Source organism: Rana temporaria, chromosome 3 (genome assembly GCF_905171775.1).
Source record: "Rana temporaria chromosome 3, aRanTem1.1, whole genome shotgun sequence".
NCBI lineage: Eukaryota > Metazoa > Chordata > Amphibia > Anura > Ranidae > Rana > Rana temporaria.
The window spans coordinates 196,244,501-196,266,453 of NC_053491.1; the positions used below are offsets into that span (position 1 = coordinate 196,244,501).

The window sequence follows — 21,953 nt, forward strand, 5'->3', positions numbered from 1 at the left end:
GCACATTTTATGTTATTAAGGGACACTGTGATGGGCAAATTTTATGTCAAGGGGCACTCTGATGGGCACAACAAAACTTTTATGTTAAGGGGCACGCTGATGGGTATATTTTTAATGTGTTCGCTGATGGGCATATTGCATGTTAAGGGGCACTCTGATGGGCAAATTTTATGTTAAGGAGCACGTTTTGTTGTGCCCCTTAACATAAAATGTGCCCATCAGCGTGACCCTTATTTTAAGTTAAGGGGCACAATGCATCCCCACCCATCCCTCTCCACAACACATGGCTGTGGAGGAGGCGGGTACAGAGAGAGGTGGCTGTGGAGGAGGCGGGTACAGAGAGGTGGCTGTAGAGGAGGGGGTACAGAGAGGTAGCTTTACAGCCACCTCTGTACCTCCTCCGCCACAACCACCTCTCTGTACCTCCCTCCTCCACAACCACCTCCCTCCTCCACAACCACCTCTCTGTACCCCCCTCCTTAAAATGACTAAGATTGTATTTTTTTTCTTTTTTAATAATTATGAGGTGGCACTGATGGGCTGCACTGGTGGGCACTAATGAGGTGGTACTGATGGACACTAATGGGCTGAACTGGTAGGCACTGATGAGGTTGCACTGACAGGCTGAACTGGTGGACACTAATGAGGTGGCACTGATGGACACTGATAGGCTACACTGGTGAGCTGCATTGGTGGGCACTGATGGACACTGATAGGCTGCACTCCACCTTTCCACCCTAAACAATAACCTCCTCCCCAACCTAGATTTTCTAAAATAATGGGAAAGAAAAAAAAAAAATCGGCCTAAAATATCGGCCGCAAAAATCGGCCTAAAATATCGGCCATCGGCCGCCCCAATTTTGAAATATCGGCATCGGTATCGGCCAGAGAAAAACCCATATCGGTCGACCTCTATAATGTATGGCTATTCCCTTGACACAAGCGTGTGCTCGCACACATCAAATGTATAAGATTTCTAGCCTAGACATGTACAATACCATTCATTGAAATAATTGTACATACCATGATCTACATGCCTCCCGCAGTTATAGATTTGTACAAAATGTATTCCACCTTCTGCAAATGAATATCCAACTCCTTTGCTTTGTAGTCCCTGAAGTTTTTTGTTTTGTCACATTGACATGAATGTTGTCCTTTGAAGATAAAGACACGTATACATTTTGGTGTATGTATATAGCACAGCTCTTTCATGCTGTTACATGGAGCCTGAAAACCCAGCATGAAAGAATGTCATTTCAGGCCTTGGCAAGAATTTATCATTTTACTTGTGTCACAGGAAGTTCTCATGTGACCAGGGGGTCAGGCATTTCCCCTGAAGTCTGTAGGTACAGTGAGGGGGGGAAAAAGTATTTGATCCCCTGTTGTTGTTTTTGTACGTTTATCCACTGACAAATTATCAGTCTATATAATTTTAATGGTAGATTTATTTTAACAGTGAAAGACAGAATAACAAAAATCTGAAAAATGCATTTCAATAAAGTCTTTTAAATTGCTTTGCATTTTAATGAGTGAAAAAAGTATTGGGTCCCCTATCAATCAGCAAGGTTTCTGCTCCCAGGTGTCTTCTATACAGGTAATGAGCTGAGATTAGGGGCACTCTCAAAGGGCGTGCTCCTAATCTCAGCTTGTTACCTGCATAAAAGGCACCTTTCCGCCCTCAATCTTATTCCGATCTCTCCATCATGTCCAAGATTAAAGAGCTGTCCAAGGATGTCGGGGACAAGATTGTAGATCTACAAAGGCTGGAATGGGTTACAAGACCATCGCCAAGCAGCTTGGTGAGAGGGTGACCACAGTTGGTGCGATTATTAGCACATGGCAGAAACACAAAATGACTGTCAATCTCCCTCGGTCTGGGGCTCCATGCAAGATCTGGCCTTGTGGAATTTCAATGATCATTGGAATGGTGAGGAATCGGCCCAAAACTACACGAGAAAATCTTGTCCATGATCTCTTTTTCCATATTTTGTATTCTACTGACTTCCTACGAATGTTGCTTATTAGTTTCTACTCTTTCATTGCGTAGCATCAGTAAAGAACTGTGGGCAGCACATGGAGTCATGCAGCTATGCTAAAAATATATATACTGTTGGCTTTGTCCTATTTTGTGTTGTGCTTCCATCCTCTCAGCTGCCAGTGTTTTGTGCCCGGCAGGCATTGCAGAGTTGTTCTGTATAATTAGTGTTGGGCTGCTTTCTTAAAATGGTGTTTTTGTTTGAAAGTTCGATTTTTCTTTCTTCTTGAAATAGAGTTGAATGCTAGCTAAACGACGTGTATTTTTAGCCTTGGACTACATGGGTATGCTGTCTCTGATCTAGAAATATTCTTGTTTAGCTGTGTTGGCAGCAGTGTCTGGATAACGAGAACTGCGGTCTTCCTCCGTCTTATTTAGATGGTATACAGGCTGTTGACAAAGAGGGGCATATATCCTGTGTGTGTACTATATTACCAAAAGTATTGAGACACCTGCCTTTACACACGCATGAACTTTAATGGCATCCCAGTCTCTGTAGGGTTCAATATTGAGTTGGCCCACACTTTACAGCTATAAGAGCTTCAACTCTTCTGAGAAGGCTGTCCACAAGTTTTAGGAGTGTGTCTATGGGAATGCACTCAATGGCATGGTCAGGAAGAGGGTAAATCCTTCCGGGGCTGAAGTGGGTTAACATTGATGCCCCCTGTGGTTCACGTGAATGCCATGTCATTTTTAGCGTGGTGTGGGGAATGCACAGGATTTGCTGTGTTTCCGGCATATATATATAAACTGAGCTTAAGGGTGCGTTCACACTGCGGTGCAGGCATCAGTGGTTTACTGTAGTTTTTCCGGAGGTATTCGGCAAAGCGCAGTTGCCCATTCATTTCAATGGGCAGGGGCATTTTTAGGAGCAGTGTATACACAGCTCCAAAGATGCTGCTTGCAGGAGTTTTTATGGCATCATGCCAGCGTTTTTCATTGTGAAAGCCAGAGTGCTTTCACACTGAGACTGCAGGGGGGGGGGGGCGTTTTTCAGGCGCTATTTTTAGCCCAAAAGCACGTGAAAAACGCCCCAGTGTGAAGGGTCTAAAAAGATTCTGCCGTCTGTCAGAACATCCTTCCCAGAGCTGTGTGTGGCCTAGTTCTGTTGGAGGGTGACAGGTGGGACCTGAGTATTTAAGTTTTTTTACCAGCCATTTTTACAATTTTTTTTATTTTGCACACAAGATTCAGATTTGAAAATATCATGCATTAAACCAAGCACCTGCCCAGATATATTATATTATATTATATTATATTATTGAGGTACAACTTTCACCATGCATAATCCTAGCAGTCTTGCTTAAAATCATTTTCAAATAGTGTCCATAAAATCTGGTTCAAGCATGTGATGCAAGTGGCCAAAGCAGTTTATTGTGCCAAAGTCTTTTACATGTAAACATATTGGTTATATTTGTGCTTTAGCTTTACGTTCATTCAGAGAGTTGATGGTGTATTTTTATTTTTTTGTAAGCTAAACACCAAAATGTCCCTAATGCTTCAATAGTGTGCATTGTAGGGTGGGAGAGGTCCTTCTAAGACGGTACTGGGAAATATTTGCTGCTCTTTCCTTTAGAGAAATATTGCTCTCACACAAGTTAGAACCTCCCTCAGGAGTCTCTGGATGAAGGAAAGGTGGGTCGGCAACAGAACTTCCTGAGCAGTCATTGGAAGGGAAAGGCCCAAGGAATGTTTTGATGTGTAATGCATTGTTCTCTGTATGTGATCAGAGGGACTGAATCATCTCTCCAGGGGTAATAGAACATCTTGTACCTTGCATAAGCCTTCATCATCTGTATCCATAAGAAAAAGTAAACTGCTAAGAGGTTTAGAGGTGCAACTTGCATTATAAACTGAGCTTGGACTTTATTTTTTTTCCACAGTGATTTTTATAAAGAGGAAGCGTTATGCTTTTATCATGTGACACTGATTCATGCTTTCCAGTTCTGATCATTTTCAGTGACCAGACATTTTGCTGCATCAAATCGCTGTAATGCAAAATGTGTATTGTGGGGAAACGCAAACAAAATTAAACAGCATGCATAAGATACGTCTCCATACAGTTAATGATTGTAACTTTGTAACCTAAAACTGTACACATTCAAAATGTATTGTTTAAAGCTTAGCTGCAGACAAATCGCTAAATACACAGGTGAAATGCATAGAAACGTCCGACTTAAATGACTCTACTTACAAACGGAGGGAGACAAGAAGTGAGGAGAAATCTACCCCATAGGAAGGGAAAGTCACTCCTGTAAGTTACCATGGGGGGGGACAGGAAGTGAGGCGAAATCTTCTGAACAGGGATATAGATGGCAAAACAATTGTTACAGGGGTGTTGGTCCTTCCCTATGCTATCCAAAAATAAATTAATAATTTTTTTGCCTGGAGTTGCACTTAAATGTACCTGTTCTGACTTGCATACAAATTCAACTTAAAGGGTCACTAAAGGCAGAATTTTATATATATATAAGCACCACCCAGGGGGATATTTAGGCAAAGGGGTGAAGAGGTTATGTAAAGTCTTCATGCACGGCAAATGCATGGTTACCTGACCCTGGCAAGGTGTTCTTGTCCTAGCTATATTTGGAAAAATGGAAGGCTTCTCACACCTCCCTAGATGCTGAGCACATCATTTGAGAAGCGCATGATGAAAACATGCACAAGAATTTATATATTACACACACACACACACATATATATATATATTTTTTAAATAACAAACATGTTATACTTGCCTCCACTGTGCAGCTCGTTTTGCACAGTGTCCCCTAATCCGGTCTTCTGGGGTCCCTCGGCAGCTGTCTCGGCTCCTCCTCGCAAAAGCTTTCTACCTTCATGCGAGCGAGCATGGTGGAAAGCTTTTGCGAGCGCGCTCCCGTGATGCACTCTACCCCGGCACGCCGCGGCGTCCGCTGTGATTGACAGCAGCGCCAGCCAATGGCTGCGCTGCTATCAATCTGCCCAGCCTAGCCAATTAACGGCCAGGCTAGGAACTGAAGAGGATCACATGGACGCGCCCGGGACTTTCGAAGGGTCAGGTAAGTAAAACGGGGGCTTGGGGGGGGGGGGGGGGATGTTTTAAGGTGCATTAAGGTGAAAAAACATTTACCTTTACTACCCCTTTAACAAGCCTACAGGAACACCGTTATTATTTCTAGATGTGTGCTTTAGATCTGCATCTTACTTTTGAGTCCACAATAAATAATTAACTGTGTTAAATTGGTGTTTTTGTATGGATCTGGATTTCAGCTTTAAGACTGAATTCGTGTGTGTGTGTGTGTGTGTGTGTGTGTGTGTAATATATAAATTCTTGTGCATGTTTTCATCATGCGCTTCTCAAATGATGTGCTCAGCATCTAGGGAGGTGTGAGAAGCCTTCCATTTTTCCAAATATAGCTAGGACAAGAACACATTGCCAGGGTCAGGTAACCATACATTTGCCGTGCATGAAGACTTTACATAACCTCTTCACCCCTGTTGCCTAAATATCCCCCTGGGTGGTGCTTACTTGACATTTTATGGTGGGATTCGTCTTCCTGGGCTGTCTTCGGGGGGGAACGAAATAAGTAAAGGAGGGTGGCTAATATAATGCATTGTTATGCACTACTATTGACTTCTCTTGGAAACCTGTGCTGCCATTTAAGTCATTGGTAGCTTGCTTCCCCTATCTTGTTCCCTTTGCCTGCCCACCAATGATTCTTCGATCTCACACAGGCACTGTATGAGATCTGGCATGGTCATCTTTGGCCTTTCCAAGACCTTGCTAGATTTTGCGCTTTTGCGAGAGAACACTTTGGAAGGCACTGGTGATGTTGCCATCTCAGCTGGAAGGTACATGCTTTGTCACCAGTTCTTCCGAAAACCAGGAAACAAATTAAGGTGAGAGAAGTCTGTTTTACATGAATTTAAAAAAAAAAATTCCCCCATAACAGCCAATGCACTTCCAACTGCAACTTCTGCAATACAGGCTGAAGGCAACCCCTTTATTTTGGTATGCACTTTTATCCCCTCATACAGAAGTCTTTCAAATTCTGGGACCTAAAGCAAAAACTTAACTCAATTTTAATCAGGTTTTTATACCTTCCTAAAATATGTAGTTCATTTTTAGGTTGGCTCTGTAGTTTGCTATATAGCGGATTTGCTTCTCTCGTCTGTTTTGTAAGAGCGGTGGCTGCTTTGCCTTGTATTTGCCTTGTGGTTTTTTTTTGTGTACAGTGAGCAGGCACCCCTGCTTGCTGTAGTGGGCGGACCAGCGGCCTGAATCGCCCACGGAGGCAGACTGGGATGAGTGTGCGCTACGAGAGCGTGTGCTCGTCTAGAGGAATTGCAACAGGCTCCTGAAATGCGTCTCCGCCGATAGCAGCATGCAGAGGTGCTCAGCAATATACCCAGGGAGTGGACCTTTGTGAGTGTAACAATTTGATTGTTTTTACCACATAATTAAGGGTTGCTGTACTAGGAGCCTGTGCGCTCTTTCCTTTTCTCTATGCTGCCGGTCATCAATAACCAAATGGGTTTGCATGCCCGGGCACTTTTTTCCGATTTGGTTGCAGCCAGGGACACTGGAGAATGTGGAGCACAATTTGCTGTACATGTGGGCAACATTTGCAGGCTCAGTGTACCTGACCACATTCACTACAATTTTCTTTGTATGATAGAAACTGTAGTTTCTAATGAGAGCGAGAAAGTGGAGAATGAGACATCGCCATGCATCTACACCACCTCCTCGGCTAGGCTGAGTAGTCTGGCACAGAATATTTCATATTGACTGAAGATTTATACTATAAATATAGATGTGCAGTATGTATTCTTTTATGTCAGAGCTATGGACAAAAAATGTTGTGCGTCTTCCCCCCTCCATCTTGTGCTAGACGCATAGCCCCAAGCATAAAAAAAACTGTTTTTCTCTTTTCGGCTCTGAACAAATGTTGGTCTGTCTTAACCTTGGCATGTCAGCCAAATTTTAAGGCATAGCCTTGTAGGGTATAATGGAATTGGCAGCAGAGGGATGAGGTTATTGCAGACTTGAAGAAATAAAATGTTTTATCTGTGCTTTCTATTTTTTCTAATTGGCAAGTGCTGCCACGTTTTTGTACTGTCACGTTTGCATCGATGTGTGCTGTGGGAGGGTGCGCACATTACATTTTTTAGTAAAGTAAAAAAAAATTCTACTTGCCTGCCCCTGTGCAATTATTTTGCACAGGGCAGCCCTGATCCTCCTTCCTTCTCGGGGGTCACCCTCTCTCTCTGTGCTCCTCCTCCCCTCCTGAGTGCCCACATAGAAAGCTGCTTGCTATTGGGGCATTCATGCATGCTACTGAGCCCTGCTCTTTGTGTTCATTGACGCCCACAACGGGTTCAGCCCTGCCCCTCTCCCTTCTTACTTACTGTGATTAACAGAAGCAGCTCCCGCTCTGTCTGAGCCAATGGGGTGGGGGGGGCTATAATCGGGAGAGCAGTTGCTCTCCTGCACATTGCTGGATCGAGATTGGGTTTAGGTAAGCATCAGGGGGAGCTGCACACAGGTGCGTGTTTTTAATTTTTTTTTCCCAGCCTTTAGAACCACTTTCATTCCACCCCAACGCACCTTGATAATGCTTGTGTGTGTGTGTGTGTGTGTTGCAGCACACAATGGAATGGTAATAAATAACATGTAGCTAAGCTGGCCCAATGTAAGTTTAAAGTCAAACTCCACCGTTATTTTTTTTTAAAGAAGCATCACAGTACACCTGTCGTTGAATAAATAAGGCTGCCATTGTTAATCTGTCGCTGAAAAAAATGCCTTGAGTTAGTGACCTAAACTAGTATAGAGATGATTTCTACCAGGGCTGTGAAGTCGGAGTCGAGGAGTCGAAGTCGGGGGAAATTTTGGGTACCTGGAGTCGGCAAACAATGCACCGACTCCGACTCCTACTAAATTTAGATTGGAAAAAAAAAAAAAAAAAAAGCAAGTTTAAATGTCCCAATTCACAAAAAGTTATAATTAATGACTTCTCTACTGTAAGAATAAAGACCAATGCATGCAGTGCCTCACGTAACCGCAAAACGAACACGTTAAGTGACCGTGAAGAAGCATGCTTTTCATGTGCTTCACTATATGGCACGCAACGCACAATTAGGAGCTGCGATACTTATACTTTCCATAGTGTTGTGTTCTGCTTTTACAGGGAACGCATGTTAGAGAACCAGTAAGTGTCCAAATAAAAAAATTCCAACAGGAGTTTTATAAAGCACTAAAAGAAGTTGAAAAGTATGATCGCTCATCAAAACTTACTGTTGAAGAAGCCATCCTTGTTTATCCAGAGATCGTTAGTGATGTGGCCAGAATAGTTACTGCAATGCCACCCACCCAAGTCAGTGTCGAAAGATTATTTTCAGCCCTAAAAATAATAAAGTCTGACTTAAGAGCCTCTATGAAAGAGGATCTGGCAGAGGCAATTCTCTTCCTTAGAACTCTACATTGAATTGATTTGCATTTGCTAAGCCTATAACTACATTTCAAGATTAATATAAACCATTTCTAGGTTTTGCAGATTTTGTTTTTGGTTCATTATAGATAAGCTTTGTTTTTGTTCTAAAACAACCAAATAATGTGGTTTGTATTTTTGAACTGGTAAAGATCCTGTTCCTGATGTTTATGCCTGCTGCTACTATCCAGCCACTTGATTGTTTTCATTGTGTTTGTCTTTTGCTTAAACTGTGCAATACAGTAGACTGTTGGCTTCCCAGCCAGTAGTCCTGTGATAGGTTGCGTTTCTTTCCCTCAAGGAATGTATAAAATACATTCGCATATTAATACAGAGGAGTCGGGGAGTCTGAGTCGGAAGTACATAAAACTGAGGAGTCGGAACATTTATCTACCGACTCCACAGCCCTGATTTCTACATGTCATTTGTTTTATGCTTGTTCTGGGCCTATACCAGTAGTCAAAGTTTTATATTTCAGACGTAAATTTTGTTTGAGTACAGCATCGCGCAATTGTCAAAGTGGCGCAGTGCTGTATCGCAAATGGCCCGTCAGGAAGGGGTTAAATTCTTCCGGGGCTGAAGTGGTTAAAGCAGTGTGTCATTTTGCTTGTGTAGCTTGTGAGCTTGTGAGACATGCAGGGCAATGGACAAAGAGCAAGCATGATGCCAGAAAATAGAAAGTTTCCTGCCGTTGCCCACTGCCAGTCCAGTTTGCATTGTTTTTGTTGGGGAAACTTGCACAGGAGTGTCCTTCAGTGAAATGGTGTCGTCTCCGCTGTACTAGTAAATTCTTGCCCCACTATATAAAAATGTCAAGGTGACAAACGGCTGGCATGTGCTTCTTTCCTAAGGAATAAGAATCTAGTAATTCAGAATATTTTTGCTGTTTGTTTGTGTTTTAAGTGTGCAACTACTCGCAAGGTGTGTTTTTTTTTTTTTTTTTTTTCCCTGATCATTAGTGTCTGAGTTTTATGATTATGAAGATCGTATATCTAAGCTTCCCCTTAATTTCATGCAGAACGTGTGTGTGTGTGTGTGTGTGTGTGTGTGTGTGTGTGTGTGTGTGTGTGTGTGTGTGTGTGTGTGTGTGTGTGTGTGTGTGTGTGTGTGTGTGTGTGTATTAGTGTTATATCGGTATAGCTTTTTATTAGAGTTTTAGAGCAGAATCGTCTGTGAAATGAGTGGGGCTGAGGAGTTGATCACAGCCTCAGACTATATATGGGCCTTGGGTAAGTGCTTGTTATATTTATATCTGTGGCCTGCTGGAGTAGTTGTAGAGTCGGAACAAATGTTGTTTTGGAAGCAGGCCAGCTCTGAAAGCAGAATTTTGCATTTCTCTTTGTACGGTGTAACACCAAATCACATAGTATTATGTGTTTTGTAACACAAGCATGATTTGTCAGTAAATTTTGCAGTTTGCCTGCAGTTAACTTAGGACTGTAAATTTCCATTTTAGAAATGGAAACCAATCGCCCTTAAAAGGCTCCAGGGAGGCTGATCCACTGATACTAGGTCCAGTTTAACTGTTCAAAATGTACAATATTTTGAATTTCTGAATGTTCGGGGTGTATTTTATTCACTCCCTTGCTACACGTGTTTCATAATGCCACTGTGTAAATTGAAATGACCGAATTGGATACATGTTTCCTAAAAAGATTCCTTTTTTTTTTTCTTTTAGGAAGTTGAAAAAGAAAGGGATCCTTTGTCGTACCTCAGTAAGGAAGAAACCAAAGAGAAGGTCCAGCTTTATAATGCAGCAGTTACTGACAAATTAAAGATGACACAGGTAATGCTAAAATCTTATATTGGCATATTTTTAAAGTGCATGTTTTAAGTCTTCCTACAGGTCACAGGCAATATCCCTCCTGCCTGCCAGTCATGGAGACGACTGCCTGCCAGTGACTAGTTTTACTTTCCAAGTATAGCGTCTTCCAGCATGCCAGTTCATGAGCTCTTGTGGAACTGTGGAGGGGGAGGAGAGTTGTCTGTCATTTAATCCTAATGTCCATGATTACCGTACTGAATGATTAAAAGGCGTACACCCATAAATAATGTACACTGCTCCAAGCCCTAAGGTGCAGAATATACTGTAAACACTTACCTGTAATGTAGGCTCATATTGCAGTAAAGTGTCTTATTTGGGCTCATTTTGTGCTTTATTTTGGAACAAAACATAGTAATTTTCTTATTGCCACTACCTTCAAGTGACTGGACACTGACATACAAAGTTCTCATGACAGCCCCAGCGCCACACCTCCCACTCCAAGCAAGTCTTCCTTTTTTTTTTTTTTTTTTTCTTTTTCTATCAGGCTTATAGCTGCTCATAGCCACTGCAGCTTCCATTTGTTAGCACTCAGAATCGGTTGATTCCTCAAGTGAATTTTGGGGAGACGCCATACCCAGTATATTCCTTAACTGTGCCTTGGGAGGTCTGTACCTAGACCCCACTAGGAGGAAGATGCCGGTCTGACCTGTAATGTTGCTTTACACATTGTTTCTGCATGTTAGGCATGTAAGGAGTTGGCTGTAGAGTGATATACAGGACCATGGTGCTACTGCCTGGTGTGACCCTGTCTCCTTGTGAAGTACTAGATAGGCTTACTGCAGTATGTCAGGCCTATGGCCCTCTCTAGGGAGCCCAGAGTACTGCCGCCACAGTTCCTTAGGGTTTAACTGTGGGGAATCAGTGCTGCCCCCTGCCTCGGTTTGCTTTTACATCGCAGGATCTACAGCCACTTCCCTTGTTTGCAGTTGACATCTTGTCACAGAAGCCATACCTTCCTGTTCTATAGTACAAGTTGTGAGTACTATTGTGTGTGTGTGTGTGTGTGTGTGTCCCCCCCCCCTTCAATTAATGATCACAGGCACAGGGGGAATGAATCGGTGGGCCTTGCCAACTCACACTTGGCCAACGGCTCAGGGGATGTTTGTGGAATCGGTGCCATGCCCTTGATGTCCCAGTGTTTTATGACCCTGTTGATAAGTGGTTAGAAGCTTTAGGCCTTTGTATACTTTTGTCAGCCTTTGCACCCATCATTGCACAGGACACTTTGGGCGCCTGGGTCCAGAACATGGTCTCCCAGGGCTACAGTCCTTTCCTGCTCCCGGCTTCATGCTGATGAACTTGCCATCCTACCCACAGAAGGGGTTACATTTTCATGCAGCTCTTCTCCCAGGGGGTCATTGCCCCCGTCCCAGCAACTGGGTTCTACTCCAAGCTGTTCACTGTCTCCAAGGCAACGGGAGGTACTCTCCCCATTCTGCATCTGAAAGTTTCCAAGTTCGTACAGATTCAAAAATTGCGTATTTAATCTCCTAGGTCAGTTATTGCTTTCCCTTCAGCTGGGGAATCTTCTGGCTTATGTGGCAATAAAGGATTCCTCCTTATACATTCCATCATCGGTGTGACTTGCATTTTGATGTGGACACACATTTCCATTTTTTGCCCTTCCTTTTGGCCAGCCCACAGCACATCAGGTCTTCACCAAAGTGTTGGCTCCCACCCTAGCACTGCTATGTTCCTAGGGTTTCTCCATTGTGGGATACCTGGCCGAACCACCTCATGCGGTACAGAGAACACCTGACTGTTCTCTTTGCGTAATTAGGGTCTTGGTCTTGAATGTACCATACTCCCAGTTTTCATTCTAGAACCTTCAGGCTGCATGGTTTAGGTGGACATCTCTGGGTCACCATCAGTGTCTCAAAGCACTAACCAGTAGTTTTGAATTAAAAAGTAGATCATACTGTGCCATTACTCTTCCTCCAAGAACTCCTGCACTATAGCTATAACTATAGCCTTTCCGACTATAGGATTAACGAAATAATGGCCTTCTATTTGCATCACCAAAGATTAATCTTCCTTTCCAGTATATCAGTTAACAGCGATGGAACAAAATAACAGGGAAGACCCAAGAAATGGAGATTTTTCTTTTCAGAGTAAAAACAATCGAATTGTATTTGCATTGTGTAGTAGTACATTTCAGCAAAACATAGGCAGCTTCTTCCCTCCCTCTGGTGCAGTCTTTGGAAGTCGGCATAAAAGAAAAACGAATGCTCACGCTTAAGAAATACAGTAACTGTGCGGCTGAATAAAATCATTAGTTATTGCTCATCAAGCCACCACATCAGCTGTACTGCCACTCTCCTCAGGTCAGGGGAAACTCTAAAAGAAAAGAGGGTGCGTCAGCCTAGTTAATTACCTTTGCGACACTTTAATATTGCAAGAAGTTAAAAACATACTCCCAAATCAGTGGTAAAATCCAGCAAATTGTATAAAATATACCATTTGTTCCACCTAGCAAGATCCATTGGCCAGTAACAGTTGTGGGATGTAGAGTCCAAAGAAAGCTGATGCGTTTTGAGGGGTGTCCCCTCTGACTAGTGGAAGTAGCATAGGAAGGCTCTACCAAACGCGTTTTGTCTGCTGGTTCTTCCTGTTTTTTTTTTTGTTTTTTTTTTCCTTGGACTTCTGGTTCCAAGCACCTTGCATCAGTGGTCATCAACCCTGTTTTCAGGGCCCACTAACAGGCCAGGTTTGCAGGATAACTGAAATACATCACAGGTGATATAATTTGCTGCTCCGTGATTGCAGTATTCTAGTCTGCATCTCCCCAAGGTAATACATAAAACCTGGCCTGTTAGTGGGTCCTGAGGACAGGAGTTGATGGCCACTGCCTTACAACACATCCACCATCAAAGTTTTGCTTTTCTTTGCCGGGATAGCATTGTTGGATGTTTAATAGCTTTTTGTTTTTGTTTGCAGAATTCCAATGGCATATATACAGGTTTTATAAAAGTACAGATGGAACTAAGACGACCAATCACTGTACGGGCACGAACACCTGTACAGAGCCATGCCAATGGAAATAATACTGCCTTCTACTTGCCCAAAGGCAGTATAAACATTCTACATATCAGCAGTACCAACACTGTCCGGGAAGTCATTGAGGCCTTGTTGAAAAAGTTCACGGTTGCTGACAATCCTGCCAAGTTTGCACTTTATAAACGCTGTCAGAAAGAAGATCAAGGTATTAATATTATTCAATGTTAATGTTTGCATGTAACGGAAGTATGTTGAGTGAACTTGACTGTAAACAGAGTTGAACCTTAATGGGTCTTAAGCCATTATTTTCTTTAGTGTTAGAATGCCTGACAGGTGTCTTTGCTGTGAAAAATCACCCTCCAGTATTTATCCTCTCTGATAATTTTTACCAAGAAAGAACAGAATTGGCTATCCAGAATTTTAGCTGCCACTAGACTGGGCGAAGGGAACTGTTTTTAATGGTGGCACCTGTTCTAGTGACAGCTGTCTTAAAATGGATTTCCCCTTCGTTTGAAGAGATGGCCTCTGCTGTGTCTCCAAGGCAGAAAGTGATGGAAAATCTCCCCACTGGGAAATATAGTGGTTTAATGCATTCCTACTTTATCTAAAACTTTTGGCTTCAGACACACTTTGTAGAACTCGGTGTAAAGGCAATTGCTTGTGCTGTGCTCCAATGCTCCTACTGCCCTTTCAGCATTTGTATTTAAAGCAGAACTAAATACCATCCTTTTCAGCCAAGGAAGATGCCATCTCGGCCTCTTGCTCTGCAACTGCCATGGTGCTGCTCATGTGATTAGTTATGACTCCAGCCATTTAATGGTTTGACAGTTTGGTTAAGAGCACAAGCAAATGTCAGTTGGCATCCCCAGCATGCCAGGAGTGTGTGTGTGTGTGTGTGTGTGTGTGTGTGTGTGTGTGTTTTTATATTATTGCCATACTGCAGAAGGTCGTATGACATCCTGGACATTCAGTGGTGATATCTGAATGATGCCTGCAGTTACAGCCAACATTCAGATAATTTTTATTTAATTTTTTTCATCCAGTGACTCTCTGCACCATAAGGCTGCATTCACACCTAGGCGTAGGCGATTTGCGTAGTTTTTTACCACGATTTGCCACGACAAAACGCGGCGTTGTTTACCGCGATTTTCGCTGGAGGGGTGATTACACATTGTGTAATATGGCCGAACGCCGAAGATGCCTGGAAAAAAAAGGTCAGGGACTTGTTTTGAGCTTCAGGCGTTTCGGCGTGGAGATGTGAACCATCTCCATAGCCGACAATGTTAAATCGCCCCTCCAGCGTATTGCAGGCTGCAATAGCGTCGGGCGTGAAAACGCCTAGGTGTGAATGGAGCCTCAAAACAATCATAGCAGCTGTTCAGCCACTTGATCATTCTTACGATCCCCTCCCACTGCCCTACAATGCTTATACCAGCAAGACGGAGAAGGAATACACTGGCACCAGAAGTTTGCCATAGAGAAAACTGAGGGCCAGATGGTCTCCGGCAGTCCGGGTCGGCGGAAATAAACCATATCGGGGACACGGCTGAAAAGCCCGAGATCCGTTTTTTTATTCCCTATGGTGTCTGCTTTCAGAAAATGTGTGGTGTTTTTTTGTTTGTTTTTTGGACTGTGCAGTCCAAAAAAAAAAACTTTAAGCATGTAAACAAAAACTGCTTTTGCAGCAAAAGGGGTTAAATGGCGTAGGTACATGATGCCTCTACTACTTTTACAAGGAAATGACTTGTTTGCAGCAGTATCATCATGGTGTTGTACACAGGCTGTGCTAGGAGCAGAGCTATGGGAGGGACCTAGGAGGTCCTCTGACTATAGGCTGCCTGCAGAAAAGTCACTATACACAAGGAAGAGCACAGATGTGACTGGCTTTGTGCAGGAGCTTCCTGTAATAAAGATCAAAGTTTCACACTGGATTACTGTACATATCTGAAAGAAATACACAAAGCACACTAAGATTCATGTAAAAACGTATTCAGAAAATATTTTTATCCTGGCGTTCAGTTTTCATTTACATTTGTTGCACACTCTTGAAAAAATTACCTGTCGGACCCACCACTTGCTGCAGTTCAATAAGGAGAGTAGGACCCCAATGAGAGTTTTTATTGGGAGACCACTGCCTGGGTCTTCAAAAGATACAAAAGGGTTGTAGGCACTCCTGCTCATTGAAATCTATTCCGACTGAGATAACGTTGTACTTAAACTGATCCTAGAATATCCCTCATGTTTTTTTATTGCATTTTTATTTTGTGTGTTCTTACTTTATGCCCTGACGCAGACCTTCAAGATTTAGTTATTTGTTTTTACAATTCTGTATGTTGTTGTGACCTTTTAAAAACTGCATTCAGGTTTTCCAGGTAGACTAATTAATTTCTAATTATGATGGTTTCTTTCATAACCAATGCATGACGTTTTATCTGCTTGGAAAATATGTGCATTAAATAATTTGCCAAGCAAAACAACTTGAGGGGCAAGAAGAAACCTGACAGAGTACAAACACCTAGAGAAGTCTTGTTGGTTAATGTTTGTAAGCAAATGGAACCTGTACATACTGCCACTTTCACAGTTAATCTTTCTTTATTCCCTCCACAGTTTGCATGTGCAGGTTATCTGACAGAGAGAACCCCCTCTACCTTCGTTTGGTTGCTGGGCCGAATAGTGAAACCCTTAGTTTTGTACTACGAGAGCATGAAACTGGGGATGTCATGGTAAGAATCTTAAGATTTATGGTTTTGCTTTTATACTGAAGAAAATGGGGGGGAGGCAGATCACTAACTTTTTTTCTTTCTATGTGCTAGTGCATGGGTGCTCAACCTGTGGCTCTCCAGCTGTTTCAGAACTACAATTCCCATGAGGCATTGCAAGCTACTGACTGTTACAAGCATGACTCCCAAAGGCAGAGGCATGATGGGACTTGAAGTTCTGCAACAGCTGGAGAGCCACAGGTTGAGCACCCATGTTAGTGGTTCAATAAAGTCTCAATATCAGTGCTTTTTTTTATAGAAAATGTATTTACGCTTTCAACAATTGCTGAGGCGTCAACTGGTGAAATGCAGAGTACTGCTGCCTAATCACAATTACCTAGTGAACATGTTAACGTTTAGGCCTACACATTTCCAGATCTGCGCTTAATACAGATTTCTAAGGCTTTGTTCATATGGAGTGTATATAAGCATTACTCTTGTAGAGGGCCAGGTTTACCTCCACGGGGTGCACATGTGTTCCCATGCATTCCTGTGCAGGCAGTCCCATAGCTGTCAATTGGGATGCTGTGGCTGCATGGACAGTTTCTGTTCCTAATGTGACATCCATATAAGTGCACGGCTACAAACTGAGGTCAGATTAAAAGCAGTGGCTATGTTCATGCAAACACTGCATCCTAATTAAGAGCAATGGCACCGCCTGTACAGGGATGCATGGAACAACTGTGCTTCCCTGTGGAGGTAACCCTAGCCCTCCACAGGGGTAATGCTCATGTACACTTGAGGCCTTAAAGATCTGTATTAGGCGTAGATCTGGAAAATGTTAGAATCACTGTGTAACCATAGATCAGCGGTAGGCAACCTTAAAGAGGTAGAGATCTACCTGAACAATATGGGAGAAGTCCTAGATCACCAGACACGGTATCGCCTTTGTCGCCTCCTCACACCTGATTTAAATCTCGCATTGCCGTACTTCCGTGTTGCGTGCATTGCGCGGCAACCCTAGGTTTAAATCGGGTGGTAAGGAGGCAACCTATCTCCTGCTCACCACCTGTCAAACTCTGGTCACTTTTCAGGGGTTTTGTTAATAGCATTTCAGAGAGTATCATTCTAAGCCATGTCTGATTTTATATTTTGAATTGTGTTTTCAGTGGGATGCCTTCTCGGTACCAGAATTGCAGAACTTCTTGCGAATCTTAGACAAAGAGGAAAAGGAGCAATTACAGACCTTAAAGCGGCGCTATTCATCCTACAAGGAGAAATTAGAGGAAGCTCTGAGTGGAGTGCACAAACCTGGCTAAAACCAAGGCAGAGGGGATTTATGTTGCCGCACGACGGAGCATTGCAGCTCTGTCCAACAGAGACTTACTTGGCACGGTATATATTCCTGAAAGGATGTCTATCTGAAGTGTCATAAACTGGCCCCAAACCTAGTCTAATGTGGACGAGGATAATGACTTTTACTGAGACTTTATAGAGGTTCTCTCTGCACAGGTGGTATTTGCTGCAGACAATCCACAAAACAAACATTCATAAATGTGTTTCTTTTTCATGTAAATTATAAAAGCTTTAATCTATTAAGATAAGATTGTGTTTTAAACATGTCAAGAGCTGTTATTTATGTGAAGAAAATATTTCTATGGCGATTGCTTACTGGGGCAACTGTTTTAGAGTTTGGCCAATTCAGACACCTGACGATTCAGAAGAATTAATGAAGGTTGTTGGAGAATCCAGCTTGGAGGCTTAATGGCAAGTGATGAAATGGGAGGAGGAGATGAGGGACCAGACGGGGACTTTCTGAGAAAGTTTAGGAAGTAGTGATGAACGATGAGGATGCTGCCCACCGCTGCGGGGTAGAGGAGTAACTATGCAGTCAGCACAACACGTTACAATCACGTTTTACGTGTATTGTTGTGTAGATATACATATATTAAGCTGCTACAGAGGAAGATAATATATATACAAATTAAGGCTGTCTGCCAAGGGAAGTCAACAGTTCACGATCGACTGCTTTACAAAGTATATTTAATGATGTTGAGAGATTTCACCAAAACTGTTGGTTAGTTGTATGTAGTAAGAAAGGTAGAGGGATGTTTATAGGTTTTCATTTAGAGATTTTTTCTTTTTTTGATGGCAATCTTATTTTTATTATAAGTTAACTGCCATGTATGAGGATAGCTCTAAATGTGTGGAATGGTTTCCATTCCTAGGCAAGTGTGGAGGATACTGGTAGATGCAATGTAAAGTTGGTTTTTTTTTTTTTAACCAGAACATGGGCACAGATGTAGAGAATGAAAGTGATAAGTAAAGCTTTCATTGAGGATTGTACAGTGTGTTTTGCAGCAATGAAACACTTGGTATGATATTATTGCATGGAAATGCATGTGGTAAGAAAACCAAAGAACAAGCAAGGTGGTGTTACCTTTTTTTTTTTTTTTTACTATTTTAAATTGTGTTTTTATGCTTTTAGTAATTTTAAGAAGTTTTATAAGAAAACTCTTGACACCGTGGCAATTTTATGTTTACTTTTCACAGCAGGTTGATGTGGTGCGATATAGCATTACTGTATAAGTATGGATCAAGACGGTCTCCTCCTGGCCAGGCTATTTAGCATGTTGGCCTTCATCTCTTGTAGCAGACGGCTCGGACTCAGATAAGCTAGGGACACAGTGTTAATGAGGTGTATTTTATTTTCCATACGCAGTTAGGTGGTCAACGGCAGCCTCCGAGGATTAAATGTAAAATCACTAACTGAAAGAAAAACAGTGTCACCGGTATAATAAATCCCCCTTTTTAGTAAATGCAAGCTGCTGCCTAAAAGTGACTAAAACCACCTGTAACCATCACAGAAATGCGCGAGGAGCTGCAGCCAATATCTATATACCCAGAATTGTTGGACCCGTTCAATATTGGGTCTACAATGGTGGTGTCATGGGTATATGTAAGCTGCAAGTCCCTAACTTAAGCTAAGGGAAGTCTCTAGAAGCCCTTGTTATATTTGCAGTGGCTTTAAAATTTTGCAAATGGAAAAGGATAAAAAGCCTCGGATCTGGGAACAGTTTTTCAGTTCACTTGTTAAGCTGTCTGCAAAATATTTTTTGTTAAATTCTCAACTGTGAATGTATTTTTTGTTTACTTGAAATATATACTAAAAATGGACATATCCAATAATTTAGATTGAATTTTGATGCAATGTTTTTATGCACTACGTATTGTCATTGACAGATTACTGTATTAATTTTTGGCCATGATCAAGGTTTTTTTATTTTTATTATTTAATGTTCTATATTCCCTGTATAGGGAAGCAGATTAGCTACTCTTAAGTGCTCATTTGCATGTGTTTTCCACACCCCGTTTGGATATACTTGGCCTTATTTATCAGTACGAATTAAGAACCATCTGTTTGTTCAGGAGTAACCTATCGGATTCTTGCTTTTATTTTCAAACTACACTGGAAGAGGTAAAGAAGAATCTGACCGATTTGCCATGGACCAAACCGTTCTTTCACGCACTGATAAACCAGGACCAGTGTGTTTCACTGTGTGACTTAAGATCTTCTTACATGATAGAAGCCGACACTGGAACATGTTCTGCACAGCCTGAGAATGAACACACTTGTGTGGATATGTGGAATTTGAATTTAATGAGCTTGAAATTTTAAAGTCTTAAGTACTTTTGACATAACTGAAATGAATTGAAAGTCTTGCAATGATTCACATTAGATGGTACAAGAAAGTTACATTTAGATTTTGAGATGAATTCAAATCTTTTAAATAAAAGTTACACTATTTATAATTTCTAAAGAGGTTTTATTTATTTTCTCACATGAGAATTGACGGTTCTTGAATATGTTGGTGAGTAGCAACAATTTTTTCCAAAGCTTTGCTTTATTTTACAGTTTTTCACTTTGCGCAACCATCGTAAATGTCCACTAAAGTCCTAAAACATTTTAAACTGATCTTGGAACTTATTGCTAGTCAAACTGATTGTAAAACCTTACATATACTCAGTGAAGTGACTGGCCTCAAGCAATACTAATGCCGCGTACACACGATCGGTCAAACCGATAAGAGAACAGTCTGATGGACCGTTTTCATTGGACCAAACCGAAAGTGTGTGGGCCCCATCGGTTATTTATACATAGGTTAAAAAAAAAGCAATCTTGTTTCAAATCTAACCGATGGATACCTAACCGATGAGAAAAAAAAAACGATCGTTAGTAGGCACAACCATCAGTTAGAAATCCATGTATGCTCAGAATCAAGTCCACGCATGCTTGGAAGCATCGAACTTCGTTTTTTTTTCCAGCACGTCGTGTTTTACGTCACTGCGTTATTATGACACGATCGGTTTTAACCGATGGTGTGTAGGCACGACGGACCATCAGTCAGCTTCATCGGTTAACCGATAAACGGGCCATCAGACCGTTCTCATCGGATGGACCGACCGTGTGTACGCGGCATTAGAGATTAAATAAATCTTCCTACATACGTTGTATCTTTTTATCTAGACATCTTTCCCCTACATCCATTTAAAGTGCAGAATTTTTACAGAATATTTCACAGCACTGAAAAGCATGGGGCGGGGAGAGCTGAAGTTGCATCATTGAGAAGAGCTGATTGGAAGGGGAGAGAAACGCCCCCTTCACACACACACACAGCTGAGGCTGTGAGTCATAGACTGCCCTCCACTGTCGCCTCTTTTTCTCTTGGTGTCAGGGAAAACTCATCAGACTCATGCTTGTAGCAGAATAACAAGGCAGCAGACAGAAATGATACTTGGCTCTAGATTGAGACAAGTACACCCTATACAGGGGATATGCTTTGTTTATATTTCATGTCTGGGGTTTACAACCACTTTGTGTTTTCCATGTTATCCCTGTTGGTTATGGATCCTTTTTCTCTAAGAGCCTCATGTATACCCCTCAAGAAACTGTAATGACTGGTCAACTGACGTCTGCGGATCGCATGCTGTGAATTCCATTTAAAGTACAATAAAACATACTTGGGCTGTTTTTTTTTTTTTTTAGAGGGGTGGGGGGGGGCTGACTTAAGGTAGTAAAATATGTTTGGAAGAAATAACTTTCTGTGCAACTGACCAGGGGTGAGGAGTGTTCACTTTCACTGCCACTCTCCTCCAATGCAGGAAATGGGGATATTAAATTGTTGACTGACCTAAATGCTGGGGATTACTTTTACTTGCACGGACGCCAATGCTGGGCATTATTATTGCGCCCACTGACTCCAATGGTGGGGATTATTATTGCGCCCACTGACTCCAATGCTGGGGGGTAGTTTATTGTGGCCAGTACCACCAATGATAAGGTTGTTATTACTGGCACAAATGCTGAGGGGTGTTGTACGCAGACTCGTCATTGGCATATGGTGCAAATGCAACAGAGCGTTGGACATTGAGGTGTGCATTAATTTGGAATGAACATAATGCACGAAAATGTGCTGCTAGTGTGTGGTCCTCTGGAAGTGTCAATGACCTCACTTTATGCCACCACTGGTCTATATTCTCCTGACAATGTATGAACCGTAATACTCTGAATGCCTATTGCATTGACACCCTAAAATTCCAGGACAGTACGAACTTGGCCAAAATTACCCCTTTTCGTAAAGCTGACACCCAAAGATGTTTAGGAGGCATGGTGAGTTTTTTTTAAATTTCTAATTTTTTGGAACTGAAAGTAATTGCATGTCTCCTCGCACACATAATTGTTATTTTTATAGGTTTTGAGCATATTCACGATGGCACTGCAGAACACATTCTGCTACCCTTTCAGAGAATGGGCTTTCAAGGGCCTTAAGTTACACAGCTGACTTTCTGAATACCAATCACATTTTTGAGTTCCTGCAAAATGTCAGTTTTTGAAAACGATCACCCTAAGGCAGGGGTGTGCAAAA

At 42.1% G+C, this 21,953-nt stretch overlaps 1 protein-coding gene across 5 annotated transcripts in view; it reads left to right on the plus strand.

Moving 5' to 3' along the window:
• Positions 1-19,847, plus strand: part of RASSF3 (Ras association domain family member 3) — a 207,761-nt gene extending 187,914 nt beyond the window's left edge. For all 5 annotated transcript variants that reach the window (XM_040344070.1, XM_040344072.1, XM_040344071.1 and 2 more), the window contains 4 exons: positions 10,184-10,291; positions 13,268-13,532; positions 15,935-16,050; positions 17,196-19,847. In XM_040344070.1, the coding sequence (XP_040200004.1) occupies positions 10,184-10,291; positions 13,268-13,532; positions 15,935-16,050; positions 17,196-17,345 (639 nt within the window). In that variant the 3' untranslated portion in view covers positions 17,346-19,847. The remainder of the gene's footprint in view (positions 1-10,183; positions 10,292-13,267; positions 13,533-15,934; positions 16,051-17,195) is intronic.
• The last annotated feature ends 2,106 nt before the right edge of the window (positions 19,848-21,953 follow it).